General features: G+C 39.6%; 1 protein-coding gene across 1 annotated transcript in view; it reads left to right on the top strand.

The window, feature by feature from the left end:
- GRIP1 (glutamate receptor interacting protein 1) overlaps positions 1-15307 on the top strand; it is a 399879-nt gene that overhangs the window by 189012 nt on the left and 195560 nt on the right. The window contains 2 exon segments of the mRNA XM_033958481.1: positions 5769-5844; positions 12557-12702. Coding sequence (XP_033814372.1) covers positions 5769-5844; positions 12557-12702 — 222 coding nt within the window.

Raw genomic sequence — 15307 nt, 5'->3', positions numbered from 1 at the left:
CCCCTAGCAATGATCCCCCCATTTTGTATCTGAACATCGGGTTCTTTTTCCCTACATGCATGACCTTACATTTCTCTATGTTAAAACTCATTTGCCACTTTTTTGCCCACTCTTCCAGTCTCGTTAGGTCCCTTTGCAGGTCTTCACAGTCTTCCATGGTTCTAACTGTGCTGCAGAGTTTGGTGTCATCCGCAAATTTAATAATCTCACATTTCGTCCCCGTCTCCAGGTCGTTAATAAATATATTGAACAGGAACGGTCCCAGCACCGACCCCTGTGGAACTCCGCTCGTGACCCATTGCCAGTCTGAGTAATGGCCCTTTACTCCAACTCTCTGTTTTCTGCCTGCCAGCCAGTGTTTGATCCATCGGTGGACATCCCCCTGCACCCCGTGGCACCACAGCTTCTTAAGCAGTCGTTCATGAGGTACCTTGTCAAAGGCTTTTTGGAAGTCAAGGTAAATGATGTCTATGGATTCCCCTTTATCCATCTGGCTGTTTATTCCCTCAAAGAAGTACAGCAAGTTCGTGAGGCACGACCTTCCTTTCCAGAAGCCATGCTGGCTCGCCTTCAGTTGTCCATTGTTTTCTATGTGTTCGCAGATTGTGTCCTTAACCAGTGCTTCCATCATCTTTCCCAGAACCGAGGTCAAGCTCACTGGCCTGTAGTTTCCCGGGTCACCCCTTGATCCCTTCTTAAAGATGGGCGTGACATTTGCTATTTTCCAGTCCTCTGGGATCTCCCCAGTTTTTAAGGATAGGTTACATATTTGGCGAAGTGTTTCCGCTATTTCGTTTCTCAGATAGCTATAATCATTTTATGATCTTCTCAGTATTCAATCTGTGTTTGTTCTAGATTTGTAACTCGGTTTTCCATTTTGTCCATTCAATGGTTAATGATATTCAATTTACCATTCATATTATTTATTTCGCTTTTCATTTCTTTCTTTGTTATATTTATGTTTTCCAGTTTATCTAATATTTCAATGATGTCCAGTGCTTCTATAGATGATGAGACTCCACTTATTGCTTGAGCGTCCTCTTTCAATCTTTTTGCTTTACAGAATGATTTTCCTGCAACTTCCTGTAGTTTTTGTTTGATTGAAGTCATTTTATTAATATTTCCTCCAAATTTTGAAAGATTTGAACTTATAACATATATTAATTTCTGTTAATACAAGTTCAAAGGAGGGAGCTCTGCCTTCACCCTGCCATACGCTGAGTTTCCAAGTTCCGGAATCTCTTTTAAATATATCCTGTAATGTATGTATGTATGTATGTATGCACTATTTTAAGTTTCAAAATGAATAAAGAATTATTAAAAAAAATAAAAAAAGATAATATATAAACAAATAATAAAAAATAAAAACAAAATGTAAAACACAAAAAAACACAGGCAATACAGCTGGTATGCAGTGAATTGCAATCAATGTAGCTGATATACTGTATAGAAAAGTTCAAATAAGACAAATCCATTGTACGAAAAGGCAATGTAGCTGGTGTGTTTACAATGAAACTGGAATGTAGGAAGATGTAAACAATGCAGTCCCAATATAGCTGCTGTGCATAATAGTATATATGATGCAGACCCAATATGGTCCGTGTTTCGGCTATGGATAGCATTCCTCAGGGGTCCTATAATAATATTTATAATAATTATAGATAAGTAAAGGATGGTGGAAAGTGATTGTGCAACAATGATCCTTCCGGTGAAACTAGTCCAGAAGTAGGTGTCCCAGTGAGATGAGGTAGATGTTGAAAAGGGTCGGTGACAACGGGGAGCCCTGGGGGAGTCCGCAGTTGTTACTCCAGCTGAAAGAGAGATTGTCATCTTTGGGAGCAAAACAAAAATTCCCGAGCATTAAAATGAAATATTCACCATATATCTTTCAAATCACAATTTTGTACCAAATTATCTAAGCCTAATGATTTCATAATTCTGCTAAGTTTTTTGTCCAATAAAGGATCCATAACAGCATTAAAATCCCCTGCCACAACTAAATTAGAAGCAGCAAACGGTAACAGCAATTGTTGTATAGATTTAAAAAATTCAATCTGATTCGAATTAGGTGAGTATATATTGAAAAGCACCATGATATTATTTCCTATACTCATGTCTACGTGTATCCATCTTCCTGAAGGATCTGCATTAATCATTTTAAATAAAGCATTACATTTTTTATTAATTAAAATTGCTACACCTGCCTTTATCCCCACAGCTGGGGCAAAAAAACAATGTTTAACCCAATCCCCCTCTAATTTTTTAGACTCCATAGCCGATAAATGAGTCTCTTGGATGTAATATATATATACATTTTGTGTTTTTTTTTAAAATAAAAGTGTTTTCTTTCTTTATATTGGATGGTTGAGGCCATTTACATTTACTGAGAATAATTTAAGCTCCATTAAGATATCTACTTACTGTACACTTGAGCCACATCAAATATTTTGTTTTAATATACTTAAAATTGTTCTGTATATATCCATCTTCCCTTAATTCATTCTGAGTAATGTCTCTAAAACCCATTATTCTATTAAATATTGTAATTCTAAGATCCCCAAAACCCTTTCCTATATCCCCTAAAAAAACTCCCTTTCTATATTGCGACAACTTGAAGACATAAAATCAGACTGGCCTCCCCCAGACATCATACTTCATTGTTTCTGTTATATTATACAAATTAATCAAAAGATATATAATTTCCCCTTTTTTTTAAAATGAAACTTATCATTTCAGCATTTTACATAAAATACCTGTATGAATTCATTACCGTAAACAAGTAAATGCTCATTACTTTTATTATATCAATTGTCTAAATACATAAGAACTCCCTTTATAATTTCCCCTTAACAGTATTAAAGTTAATTTAAAATATCATTTCATTATAATATTTCATTCAGTGAAAACCAATTGAAAAAAGTAATTTAATTTATTATTGAATATTCAATTTTTAAATTTGTAAATTTGTATATATTAAAAATTCATTTAACTAAAAACCTGTTATCCCTTATTCATGAATTAGAATTAATAATAATAATAATAATAATAATAATAATAATAGTTAGAATAAAATACTGCACAACAAGAACTGTATTGACATCACCCATTCTCAGGACGTAATGAATCAGGAGCCAGCACCAGGATGTAGGAAACTTGGATGACCCGCTCAGGGTGGAAAAGAAGCTCCTACAGCAATAGTATCATGCAGGGCAACAACTCATCACGAAACACTTTGACAAGGACATCGAGTGCAGCATGTGAGCACCCTCACAGACACCAGTCAGATAAAGTATCCTCATCATCTTAGTCACCTGCTTTTCACCATCTATAATCCGCTCCTCTTCATGGTACAGTGCCACCCCGCATGAAGTGAGACCAGACATCCTGTTCTCTGTCAGGGAGCGTTTCCTCCTCTTCCATATCCCTTTTTAAATGTCCAGAGTCAACTAGACCTCACAGTCTTCCAGCATCACATTTCCATCACTGTCCTGAGTCCTACAGAAGCATGTACTGGACAACACTGTGCATATGAGGCAGAAGTCGGTCAATCCGAACCCCCAGCAGCATTTTCAGAGCCCGACATATACGTTGCAATGCTAATATCGATAATGGCTCTGATGAGAGAAAAGGCGTTCCAAATGCTGTTCACGTTTAACAAATTCTGCCACGGGCTGGGGAGGCTCTGACAATGTGACTTAAACCATGCTAGGAAACTGAGAATCCCCAAGCATCTGAAGAAACCTCTGCCCCAGAAGCCGCACCACCGAGTATGTCATCCAATACCTCCACTTCCCAACTTCTGGCCAAAGGGACAAGAGCCACTCCGGCCTTCTTGGCATTGTAGCGCACCACAGTCCTCAGCCTGCATCTGAGCCAGGGAGGAGACAGTCCCAGAGTCCCCGTATAGACAGGGATCTTGGCCCTGTCATGCAAACTTTCCCTCTCCTGATCCAGCCCTCCAGTGAAAATGAAGCACGATGTGGCGGTGAATTCAATCCAAACCGCGCATCAGAACCATGAAAGGAGGCAACTTTAGGAGTCAATCACTCGAACAGGCCCATGAATTCACGTCTTGTGCAGTGTGTCTGCCATCAAGAAAAAGGGACAGCATTCTCCATGTCACCGAAGAAGCACAGCGTGTCTCCATTTCTGAGCAGCACTCTCAACTCTGTAGTGGCAGGAATGTTTCTTCCTCTGAGTTCCTTTGACATCAGGTATTTTTGTACTTCCCTCCTTCCCCTTCCTTCTTCCCTTCCTTCTAAGTGTAGAATCTTCCTCTTTTTAAAAAAATTATAACTATTCCATTAGTACCATTTCAGTTAGACATCAGTTGCGGCAGCCATTTTAATATCAAATAAACTTAATAACTTAAATGTTTAGACTTTTTCCTATATTCCATTACAATTATTCAGATCAATGTAAAAAACAAAATCCATAAAAAGTAGTATTCTTCAATATTAAATATTCTCTAATTCATAGATATTTCTTGGGATGACAAGAAATCTTTAAGTTTTTCTGGATCTTCACAAATTGATGGACTTTATCTTTATATGTAATTCTCATCAATGCAGGATAGTATAGTCTATATTTGGCACCAATATCCCTTAAAGGTTGTCTCAGTTGTAAAAATTGTTTTCTTAGCTGAACAGTCTCTTTAGCAAGATCTGGGACAAAAATCAGTTTAGAATCTTTGTAAGTTGGATTTTTTGTTTCTTTTGCTGCTTTTAATATTTCAAGAGTCTACTGAAATCTTAGTAATCTTATGATTACTGGTCTAGGTCTTTCTTGAGGCTGAGATCTTTTTCTTCCAATTCTGTGTGCTCTCTCTATTTCTAATGGCGTTTTTAATTTAATAGGTAGTATTTTTGGTAATGCTTCCTCCAAGAAGGCTAAAATATTTTTCCCCTCAGCTCCTTCTTTTAAACCAAAAATTCTTAAATTCTGTCTTCTAGATCTATTCTCCAGATCTATCATTTTTTTCTTCATTTCTTTTAATATATTATGATCTTCTTTATGTTCCTGATGTACTTGTTCAATCTTTTCCATTCTATTTTCTATTTTATCCATTCTATTGCTTACTATATCATATTTATTATTCATAAGATTCATCTCCTTCCTCATTTCAGTTATATTTAAATTGATGTTTCTAATTCCTTCCAATACCTCTATTATATCTAAGGCATCCAATGGCAGAGGAATCTCACTTGAAGTCTGTGGATCTTCTTTCATTCTTTTTAACTTTTCCTGTAGATTTTACCAGTATATCTTGGAACTTCTGCTTATTAGAAGCCATTATCTAAGGTTTTTGTCTTAATAATTAAAGAAATTGTAACTTTAAAGTCTAAAAATGATGTTCAGAGGAGGGAGCTTAACTGCTAACCAGCCATCCACTAGGTCCTCAAGTTCCGGAATCTCCTCCAATGTTTCAATTTATATGGAATTTGAGGCAAGCCAGAGGTAGAAGAAGTTTAGTTGCTCTCCATATAACTAATCCATTTGAAGTTATATATAGATTTTCAGTGGACCCACTTGAATTACTGAGAACCCCATAATTTATCTATTTAATATTGTGTGGCAACTGTGGACTAAAAATGTACTTCATTGATTCTTTGCATCCTTGTAAAAGTAAGCAGCATCTTATGTTCAGTATAATAGCTCTTGATGCTAATGCTACACCAATAAATATGATTTTTTTTTTTGGGGGGGGGGCAATAGGTACTTATCAAAATCTGTAAATAAAGCTATAATGTATATTATGTGTTTTCCAGGAGGAATACATGAAGAAAGACACAAATCTCGTCCATTTACAATTATATGCATTAGACCTGGAGGGCCTGCTGACAGGTATACCTTATCTTCCTATATAAATATAGAAACTTCTGTTTATCATAGCATAGAAACTAATGTTCAAATAAAACAAAACTGGTATGTAAATTGCAAGAATTTCCTTTAGCAGCCTCCAGAGGAACCTAATGATCTAACTGACCTTTATTGGTTAAATTAAGCACCAACCCTGGTATTCTATATATGGTGCCCAAATTTGCACACACAAATTAATTGAGTAATGACCTGTAATGTGACCATTTTTGAGCTCCATTTATAGAATTTCCTCCTAATTGCCTGACAGTTCATTCATAGGTTTCAGTGTTCTATCATTTATGTTTAAAGTTCTTACTCTTTCACTATTCATATTACAAGTATTTTCATTATTCACTTGCACACAAAATATTTTATTATAATAGCCAAATACTTACCCTATCCAGACATGACGTCTCCATGCTTCATTTTTCAGGGGTAAACTCCAAACTTCATCCATTTCTTCCATCTTATTTCAGGCAGGAACCTAGTCCACCATCTAGGTTTTTTTTATAATGATCTGAGAACACACACCAGAGAAATCAGTTGTTTAAAAATTGGAGCAACCAATGAGCAGAAGGCTTAATTAGCATTCAGTGTGCACCACTCTGGTGCCTACATTGAGGATCCAAGTTATAAAACTGGCTTCATAGTGAACTTGGCTTCATCTAGAAATTCCAATGTATCAAGTTTGGGCTAGCAAAGGTGACAGGTTACATACAATAAAGATATTCTTGAACAGAAGTGTTCCACATTTATTTATTTTGAATTTACTATACCGCCTCTAACCATAGTAGTAGATCAAGGTGGTGTACAATCTATATTTTAAAATAGTAGAAAGGAAATACAAATCATGACAGGAAAGAACCAAGCATAATTAGCTAAGCATACATCCAAACTAATTATTAAGAAACAGCAAGTCAAATCAAATCGAATCCCAAGAAGGCTTCTCAATATTATGAGAAAGCTTGCTGAAATAACCAGGTTTTAATTGCAAATTTGAACTTTTTATTTTAAAGATGATTCTTCATGAATCACCAGAGATAAATAATTCCATAGTACTGGTGCTAAAAAGAAAAATGCACTATGTCGTGTGGTTTCTAAGTGGGCATTACATGGTGGCGGCAAAACTAACTGAAGTATGCATAAAGGAGTGTGTGGTATAGTTAAACAATGAAGGTATTCTGGTAAGTCATAACAAAGAGCTTTGAATGTTAAAAACAGAATTTTAAATTTAACTTTTTGTTCAATTGGAAGCCAATGCTGCTCTTTCAAAAGTGGCTTAATATGAGTAAATATGGCACAGTTTAGCAATGCTTGTAATTTACGGATTAAAGTCTTTGAAATTCCAGCCTAAATAATGTTACAATAATTTATTTTGGTCATAAACAAAGAAAGTATTAACATGTGGAGAGCCCTTTTATCAAACAGCCCTCAAACTATGTGCAGTTGTTGGGAAGAGTAAAGAAGCATGATCTACATAGAGCTGAAATTTGTGGACCAAATGATAGCTGGGGATCAAAAATAATACCTAAATATTGAAACGCATGAACTGGTTTAATTTGGTTTCCAAACAGCCAAAGGTCACTCTCGAGGTGTGGTAAGTGAACTGAGAGCCAACAAGTCACCATATTTTCTGGGTTCTGCACTAATTGGTGATCCAACAGCCATTTAGCCATTTTGTCCAGACAGGTCTGAAGTGGGTCAGCTGCCGATAGCATGGAGAACAAGGATCGCTACTAGAAACCTGAAAAGAGGGAGGGAGTGTGCTGGTAAGATGCTGCACAGGCTCGGGATGGGTGGGAAGAGAGAAAACAAGATGCTGTACATGTTAAGATGGAAGGGGTGTGGTGAGGGAGGGAGGGAAGAGTTGCTGCATGGGCTAGGGCAGAGTCAGCAACCTGCAGCTCTTCTGCCCCCCAGACCTACCGAAGTATCTGGTAGTCCAGAAGAGGTCTTCGAGGTAGGAATATGGCCCTTTCGCTCCTGCCTTCTTGCAGCTGCTTTCTAAAATGGCTGCCAAAACCTCTCACTGTATTACTGAAAATGCTGTGAGCACCTGGGAAAGGTCACTGCAACCATTTTAGAAGGCAGCCATGAGGAGGCAGGAATAAAAGGGCCATGCTCCTACCTCGAAGATCCCCACTGGACCACCAGGTACCTCGGTGGGTCGAGGGGGGCTACCTTAAATATGGTGGAGTGAAGGAGGTGGGGCATTTTATGATTAAGCTTGCAGTATCCCTGAGAGAGCCATGCTCTTGCCTCCAAAATCCCCCTGCTGGACCCAGTGCCCAGGAAGGCCCTTGTGGAGAGGGGAAATTGTGGGTTGTGAGAGAGAAAAAAGGGTTAGAGCCTGGAGAGGGGAGGGAGAAAAGAGAGGTGCAGAGACCTGCGAAGGGAGGGAGGGACTAGGGAGAAAGAAATATTGGATGTTGTGGTAGAGAGAGAAGGTGGGAAAGATGAAAAGGGATGCAAGAGGGAGGAATGGTGGACATGGTGGAGGGAATGAAAGGAGAAACATGGCATGGCACTGGAGAGGAGTGAGAGAAGGAAAAATGGCCAAAAGGCCAGAGGATGAGAGAGAGAGAAATGTTGAATGTAGCAGTAGAGGGGATGAGAGAGATGCACCCTGGATCCCTCTCTCTCTCCTTTCCCACTCCCTTTGCAGCAAGGGAGGGAATGAGAGGGAGAGGAGAGAGATGATGGACAGTGAGAGAGAGGGAAACATGTTGCACATGGGGATGGAGGAGAGAGGAAGAAATCCTTTGCAGGGATGGGGAGGTGAGAGAATGATCCAGGATAGAAGGGAGTGAGGATGATGTACAGTGGGGGGAAGGAAGAGAGAAATGCTGGATTATGGTAGGAGGAACCGCAGAAGACAGGACAGTAACCGCAGAAGACAGGACAGCACAAAAAAGAGAAACTGGAACCAACTTGATGGGAAAAAAGTTCTCCAGACAACAAAAGTTAAAAAACAAAAATAATTTATTGAATGAAATATGTTAGCTTTGGGAAAGGTATATAGAAGATATCTTTATGTTGTGTTCACCAGAAAAGAAAATGCATTTCTGTTTTTATTTCTCAAGTGTTGAAGTACTTGCTGACCCTTGCTGTGGCTGGTGAGGATCCCCAAGCACCACCAGCTGAGGACCTCTTCCATAGGTGGCCAGAATTTCCCTCCACTAAGCATAGCAGTCGTTGGCAGCATCCCTGAGCCACTGAGGTGCCAGCATCTGTGACTTAGGGCCTCTTCTATCAAACTGCACTAGCAGTTTGTAGTGCAGTGAGCTGCGCTGAATGGCTCACACTGCTCCTGATGCTCATAGAGTTCCTATGAGCGTCAGGAGCACCACGGGCCATTCAGTGCAGCTCTCTGCGCTAAAAACTGCTAGTGCAATTTGATAGAAGAGGCCCTTAGGGACACTGCTTCTGCCTGCCAAGCTTGGCAAAAGGGACCTCCATCCACCTTCAGAGTAAGTCCTCAGCTGATATAACTTGAGGGTCCTCAACAGCTGGAATATTTATATTTACATTAGAAGCACTGGAAGAGACCCATTTATAAAGTATGTATTCTTCCCAATTAATATTTCCAAATTAATAAAGTGTTTTTGTTTATTTGTAAATGGGTCTCTACCAGAGCCTTTAATTCAGTAGCATTATTAAATGAAATAAGTACTTCTGAAGTTTATAGGGATGGAAGAGATTACTTGAGGGGACAAGCAGGGATGGATTCAATTCCAGCAGGGATGGCCAGGGACAGGCTTGATTTCTGTCCCTGCACAACTCTCTAATCCAGAGCAGCTACTAATGGGCTCATGTTACAGCAATACTCATCCAGAAAAATCACTTCATGCTGTCTGGTTTAAAACAGTAGCTGATTGAACAAGATTTTATTTCTTTGTTGGCATTGATTCTACCTCATCAGTCTCAGGTCTGTGGGTTACCAGATAATTTGCACCTAATGCATATAAATATTATCTTTTTTTCACTTACTAAATCAAAAAAATTTGACATAAAGGCCTAGATTCTATAAATAGTGCCCGAATCATAATCATCCTATAACAATTCTATACAAACTCATAATTGGACATCACATCATACTTTTAAATATTAAACTTTTTGACCATATACACAGATATTTTGAGTTTTTGTGGCTGCAGAATTTGTTTTGCTTTGATTTCAGCTGCTCTTTGACCACTTAAAAGCGGCTACCTTTCGCAACTCCCTTAGTCTTACCCCCTGTTTATACTCCATGAGCAGGCAGCCCTAGCAGCCCTTCCCCTGATGGTAATGTTAACTAATCTCTTCCTCCTTCTCCTCTGTTTTGCTTGCAGGCACAAAACAAAGGGCTCATTTTACAAAGCTATGGTAGCGATTCCCCCATGGCAAATGCAGAGAAGCCCATTCCATTCCTATGGGCTATGGTGCATTTGCGGTGGGAGAATCACTTCCATGGCTATGTAAAAGGGGCCCAAAGTCTTGGTGGCTGACAAAAGCCATAAAAGAGGTAATAAGACAAACTCTTTCTTTAGGGTTCTTTCTTTATTTCACAAGTGTACTCGTATATCCTGCATTATCTATTCTAAATAGTCTAAACAAAGAATATAATATAGTCATTAGCAAATATACTACATAAAATCATTAAACCGATCAATATCAAGAAGTCATCTCAATTCATAGTTAGGCAAAGTTACATGTAAGAATGGAGTGGATACCGTAGCATTCACGGAACAAAGTGTTTCTGAACAACCTGAAAAATTAAAGGTGGACAAAGCCATGGGACCGGACAAGATCCATCCCAGGGTATTGAGGGAGCTCAGAGAGGTTCTGGTGGGTCCTCTTAAAGATTTGTTCAGCAAATCCTTAGACAGGAGAGATTTCATGGGATTGGAGAAGAGTGGATGTGGTCCCTCTTTACAAAAGTGGCTGCAGAGATAAGGCAGGAAACTACAGGCTGGTAAGCCTCACTTCAGTTATTGGAAAAATAATGGAAGCGTTAATGAAGGAAAGGATATTGAATTTCTTAGAATCAAATGTATTACAAGATCCAAGGCAGCGTGGCTTTACTAAAGGTAAATTGTGCCAAACGAATCTGATAGAATTCTTTGATTGGGTGACCAGAAAATTGGATCAAGGTAATGCGCTAGATGTAATTTACTTAGACTTCAGCGAAAGCCTTCGACACAGTTCCTCATAGAAGGCTCTTGAATAAACTTGACAAGCTGAAGTTAGGACCCAAAGTGGTGGTAAATGGAATTCAGTCAGAGGAAGGAAAGAGGAGTAGTGAAGTGCCTCAAGGATTGGTGCTGGGGTAGATTCTGTTCAATATGTTTGTCTGCGACATTGCTGAAGGTTTAGAATGTAAGGTTTGCCTCTTTGCGGATGATACTAAGATTTGTAACAGAGTAGACACCCCGGAGGGAATGGATAACATGAGATAGGATCTGCAAAGGTTAGAAGAATGGTCTAATGTCTGGCAACTAAAATTCAATACAAAGAAATGCAGAGTGATGCATTTGGGAAGTAGTAATCTGAATGAGTGGTATGTACTGGAAGGTGAGAGGCTGATCTGCACAGATAGGGAGAGGGACCTTGGGGTGATAGCATCTGAGGATCCAAAAGTGAAGAAACAGTGCAACAAGGCAGTGGCTGTAGCCAGAAGGATGCGAGGCTCAACCTGCAGAAGAAAGGAGGTGTTGATGCCGCTCTATAGGTCATTGGTGAGACTTCAATTGGAATATTGTGTTCAATTCTGGAGATTGTATATGGTGAAGAATATAAGAAGACTTGAAGCAGGCCAGAGAGAGAGAGGTGATGAAAATTTTAAGGGGTTTGAGCCAAAAGACATATAAAAAGAAACTGGAAGATATGAATATGTAGAGGAGAGGACGAACAGGGACATATGACACAGATGTTTAAATACTTCAAAGGTATTAATACAGAACCATATCTTTTCCAGAGAAGGGAATATGGTAAAACTAGAGGGTATAAATTGAAGTTATGGGATGGTAGACTTAAGAAAAACGTTAGGAAATTCTTTTTCACAGAGAAAGTGGTGGATGCCTGGAATGCCTTCCCCAGGGAGGTGGTGGCGAGCAAAACAGTGACAGAATTCAAAAAAGTGTGTGACAAACACAGAGGATCTCTAATCAGAAAATGAAGGGTATAAATTGAAGAACTAGGGCTGAAACTGAGCAGACTTGTATGGTCAGTGTATGTACTTTATATGACTGTATGATTGGGATGGAATGGGGAGGGCTTAGATGGGAACTACAATACTTTGGGATAGTCTAGAAAGGCTGGAGTGAGCTTGGACAGCAACTACAGTAATTGAAACCTAATGTCAGTGCCAGGCAGACTTCTATGACTGAAAAAATATAAAATATAAAGAAAAAATATACAGTTGGGCAGACTGGATGGACCACATGGGTCTTCTTTATCTATCGTCATTTACTATATATCCAACCTTAAACCCTGCTTATTAGGAAAGACCTGCTTAAATAAATAAGCTTTAAATCATCTGCAAAAAAGCCATCAATGTTGGAAATAAACTTGGACCTTTTTTATTATTATTATACCCCTCTATGTATATTATGCTGTGTTCTGCATAGATTTTTGATGATCAGATTATAAATTAGATTAATTAATTAATTAACTATTTGTTTAATTAATTAATATTGTTTCTTTTGTCTCCCTTCAGAGAGGGAACAATAAGACCAGGTGATAGGTTGCTGAGTGTAGATGGAATTCGACTCCATGATGCAACACTCATTGAAGCCATGAGTATTCTGAAACAATGTGGACAGGAAGCAACATTGTTGATAGAATATGATGTGTCAGTAACAGGTAAATACAATTACTGAGTTTTAGTCCTTGTGTGATATTTTGCTATCTGTCTCTGAAAAGTCACTTTAGAATTGCTTATACACTGCACACAACACTGTTAAATCGCTACTATGATTTCTTTAGAAAATCAATGGTAACTGTCTAACAAAAACAAAGTGCCCAATGAATGTTCACTGAGGCCTTGATTCTATAAAGGGCACCTATGTCATGGCCAAAGTGAGGCATGCTTTAGGCGTCCACTCTAAGTAGTTAATGAGCCAATTAAGGGTCTTAACAAGCGATAATTGGTACTTAGGCATCCAAAGGACATAGACGCCACATTGTACACACAACCACAATTTCATGGACACCCATATTTAAAACTCGTACCTAACTCAATAGGCATGGGTGTGGAATTGGTGTGATTTGGGTAATGACTCAGTTTGAGCATCCTTTGATTCATTTACATAACACTGAGCGATCTAGGGTGCCCATATCATGCCTGTATTGTAGGCGAATGAAAACTAGGGCTACTTTTGAGCTTAGTTTGGGCTTCAAATAGATCTGAGTTCTATGGATGGAACTTAGGCACAGTTTGGATGTCATTAATGCAATTTGCTAAATAGCTCTCTGGGTTTTTATTTTTGCTTTTAAAATAAATTTAATAATACATTTAATAAATGGGGCACATCAAAACAGATATATTGCATGCAAAACCTATTTTTGTGGACAAACAGCAATGCTATTTGCTAATTAGAGGAAAAGATCTATTAACTGAAGTACAGCACATGAAAAACATAGCTTTAGTTTTCTTGCTAAATAGCTACCCTTTTTTCTGACTAAACAGTGCTTCAATCAGCTTATTCTTGAAAGCACATGACAAAAATATATAGATTGCATACATAACTTCATTTGTAAAAGCTTAAAAACAGAAAAAAACAGATACAGATCTTAGCATGGCTTCTATTTCATTGCAAATGGAAGTTTGCAGCTGCACAATGGTGACCTCATTGTGAGATCATCAAGGTACACCTACAAGGTAGAATGCCACAATTAAAAAATGTGCTGGGGAGCTGGTTGGGATTTTAACTTATGACGAAGAGGAGCACAGTACTTTTACTTATTGAGCTATAGCAGCTTCCAGGCAGGTGTCTGACTGCCCTGCTATAGCTCAATAAGTAAAAGCCCTGTGCTCCTCTTCCAAAGATCATAAGTTCAAATCCAAACCAGCTCCCCAGCACATATTTTAATTGTGGTATTCTACCTTGCAGGTGCACCTTGATGATCTCACAATGAGGTCACCATTGTGCAGCTGCAAACTTCCATTTGCAATGAAGTGGAAGCCATGCTAAGGTCTGTATCTGGGGTTTTTTTCTGTTCTTAAGCTTTTGCAAATGAAGTTATGCATGCAATCTATATATTTGTGTCATGTGCTTTCTTTGCTTTCAAGAATGAGCTGATTGGAGCACTGTTTAGTCAGAAAAAAGGGTAGCTTTTTAGCACGAAAAACTAAAGCTATGTTTTTCATGTGCTGTGCTTCAGTTAATGAATATTTTCCTCTAATTAGCAAATAGCATTGCTGTTTGTCCACAAAAATAGGTTTTGCATGCAATATACTGTATTTTTTTCGCTACATAAGACGCACCTGACCATAAGACGCACCCACCTCTAGAGGAGGAAGAACCAAGAAAAAAAATTTTGAACCAAATGGTGTGCCCTGTACCCTGTCTCCCCTCTGGTGGTCTAGTAGTAGGCTGGAACAGGGTACAGGGCACATCTAGTGATGGGCACATTTAATGGTAGGTACATCTAGTGGCAGCCAGCCAGCTCCAAAACCTCCAGCCAGTGCCAAGTCAGCCAGCCAGCCCCAAGGCAGCCAGCCCCCAGCCAACCCCAAGCCAGCTAGCCAGTTCCAGCCAGCCCCCAATCAACCTGGCCAGCCAGCCAGTCACAAGCCAGCCAGCTCACCAGCCCAAAGGCAACCAGCCAACCTACCCCAAGCCAGCCATCCCCCAGTCAACCCAGGTAGTCAGCCAGTCCCAAGCCAGCCAGGCAGCCCAAAGGCAACCAGCCAGTCCAAAAGCAACCAGCCAACCCACCACAACCCAGCCAGCCAGTCCTAAGTCAACCCGTCCAGCCAGTCCCAAGCCAGCCAGCCCAAAGGCAGGCAGGCAAGCTGGCCCCCCGGTACCTTTTTTTTTTGTCATCCCAGCGGTCCAGCGCACTTTCCATGCTCCTGCCTGGGTTCTGCTGCTCTCTTCCGGCAGAATCAGCGGTACAGTGGTGCGGGAGGCAGGCATGAGCTTTTTGTGTGCCTGCCTGGTCCCTCCCTGCACTCTGAATGACTGCCTGTCAATTCTCGTGGGATGAGAACTGACAGGCAGACAGGCAGCCATTCAGAGTGCAGGAAGGGACCAAGCAGGCACACAAAAAGCTCATGCCTGCCTCCTGCACTGCTGTGCTGCTGCCGCTGCCGGAAGAGAGCAAAAGAACCCAGGCAGGAGCGCGTAAAGCACGCTGGACCACCAGGATTATAAAAGGAGGTATGGATTTTGTTTGGGTTTTTTTACATTTGCTCCTTAAGATGTACCCTTATTTCCACCCCCTTTTTGGGGGTAGAAAAAGT

This window comes from Geotrypetes seraphini, chromosome 9 (assembly GCF_902459505.1).
Source record: "Geotrypetes seraphini chromosome 9, aGeoSer1.1, whole genome shotgun sequence".
Classification (NCBI taxonomy): domain Eukaryota; kingdom Metazoa; phylum Chordata; class Amphibia; order Gymnophiona; family Dermophiidae; genus Geotrypetes; species Geotrypetes seraphini.
This window is presented reverse-complemented; position numbering and strand designations above follow the sequence as displayed.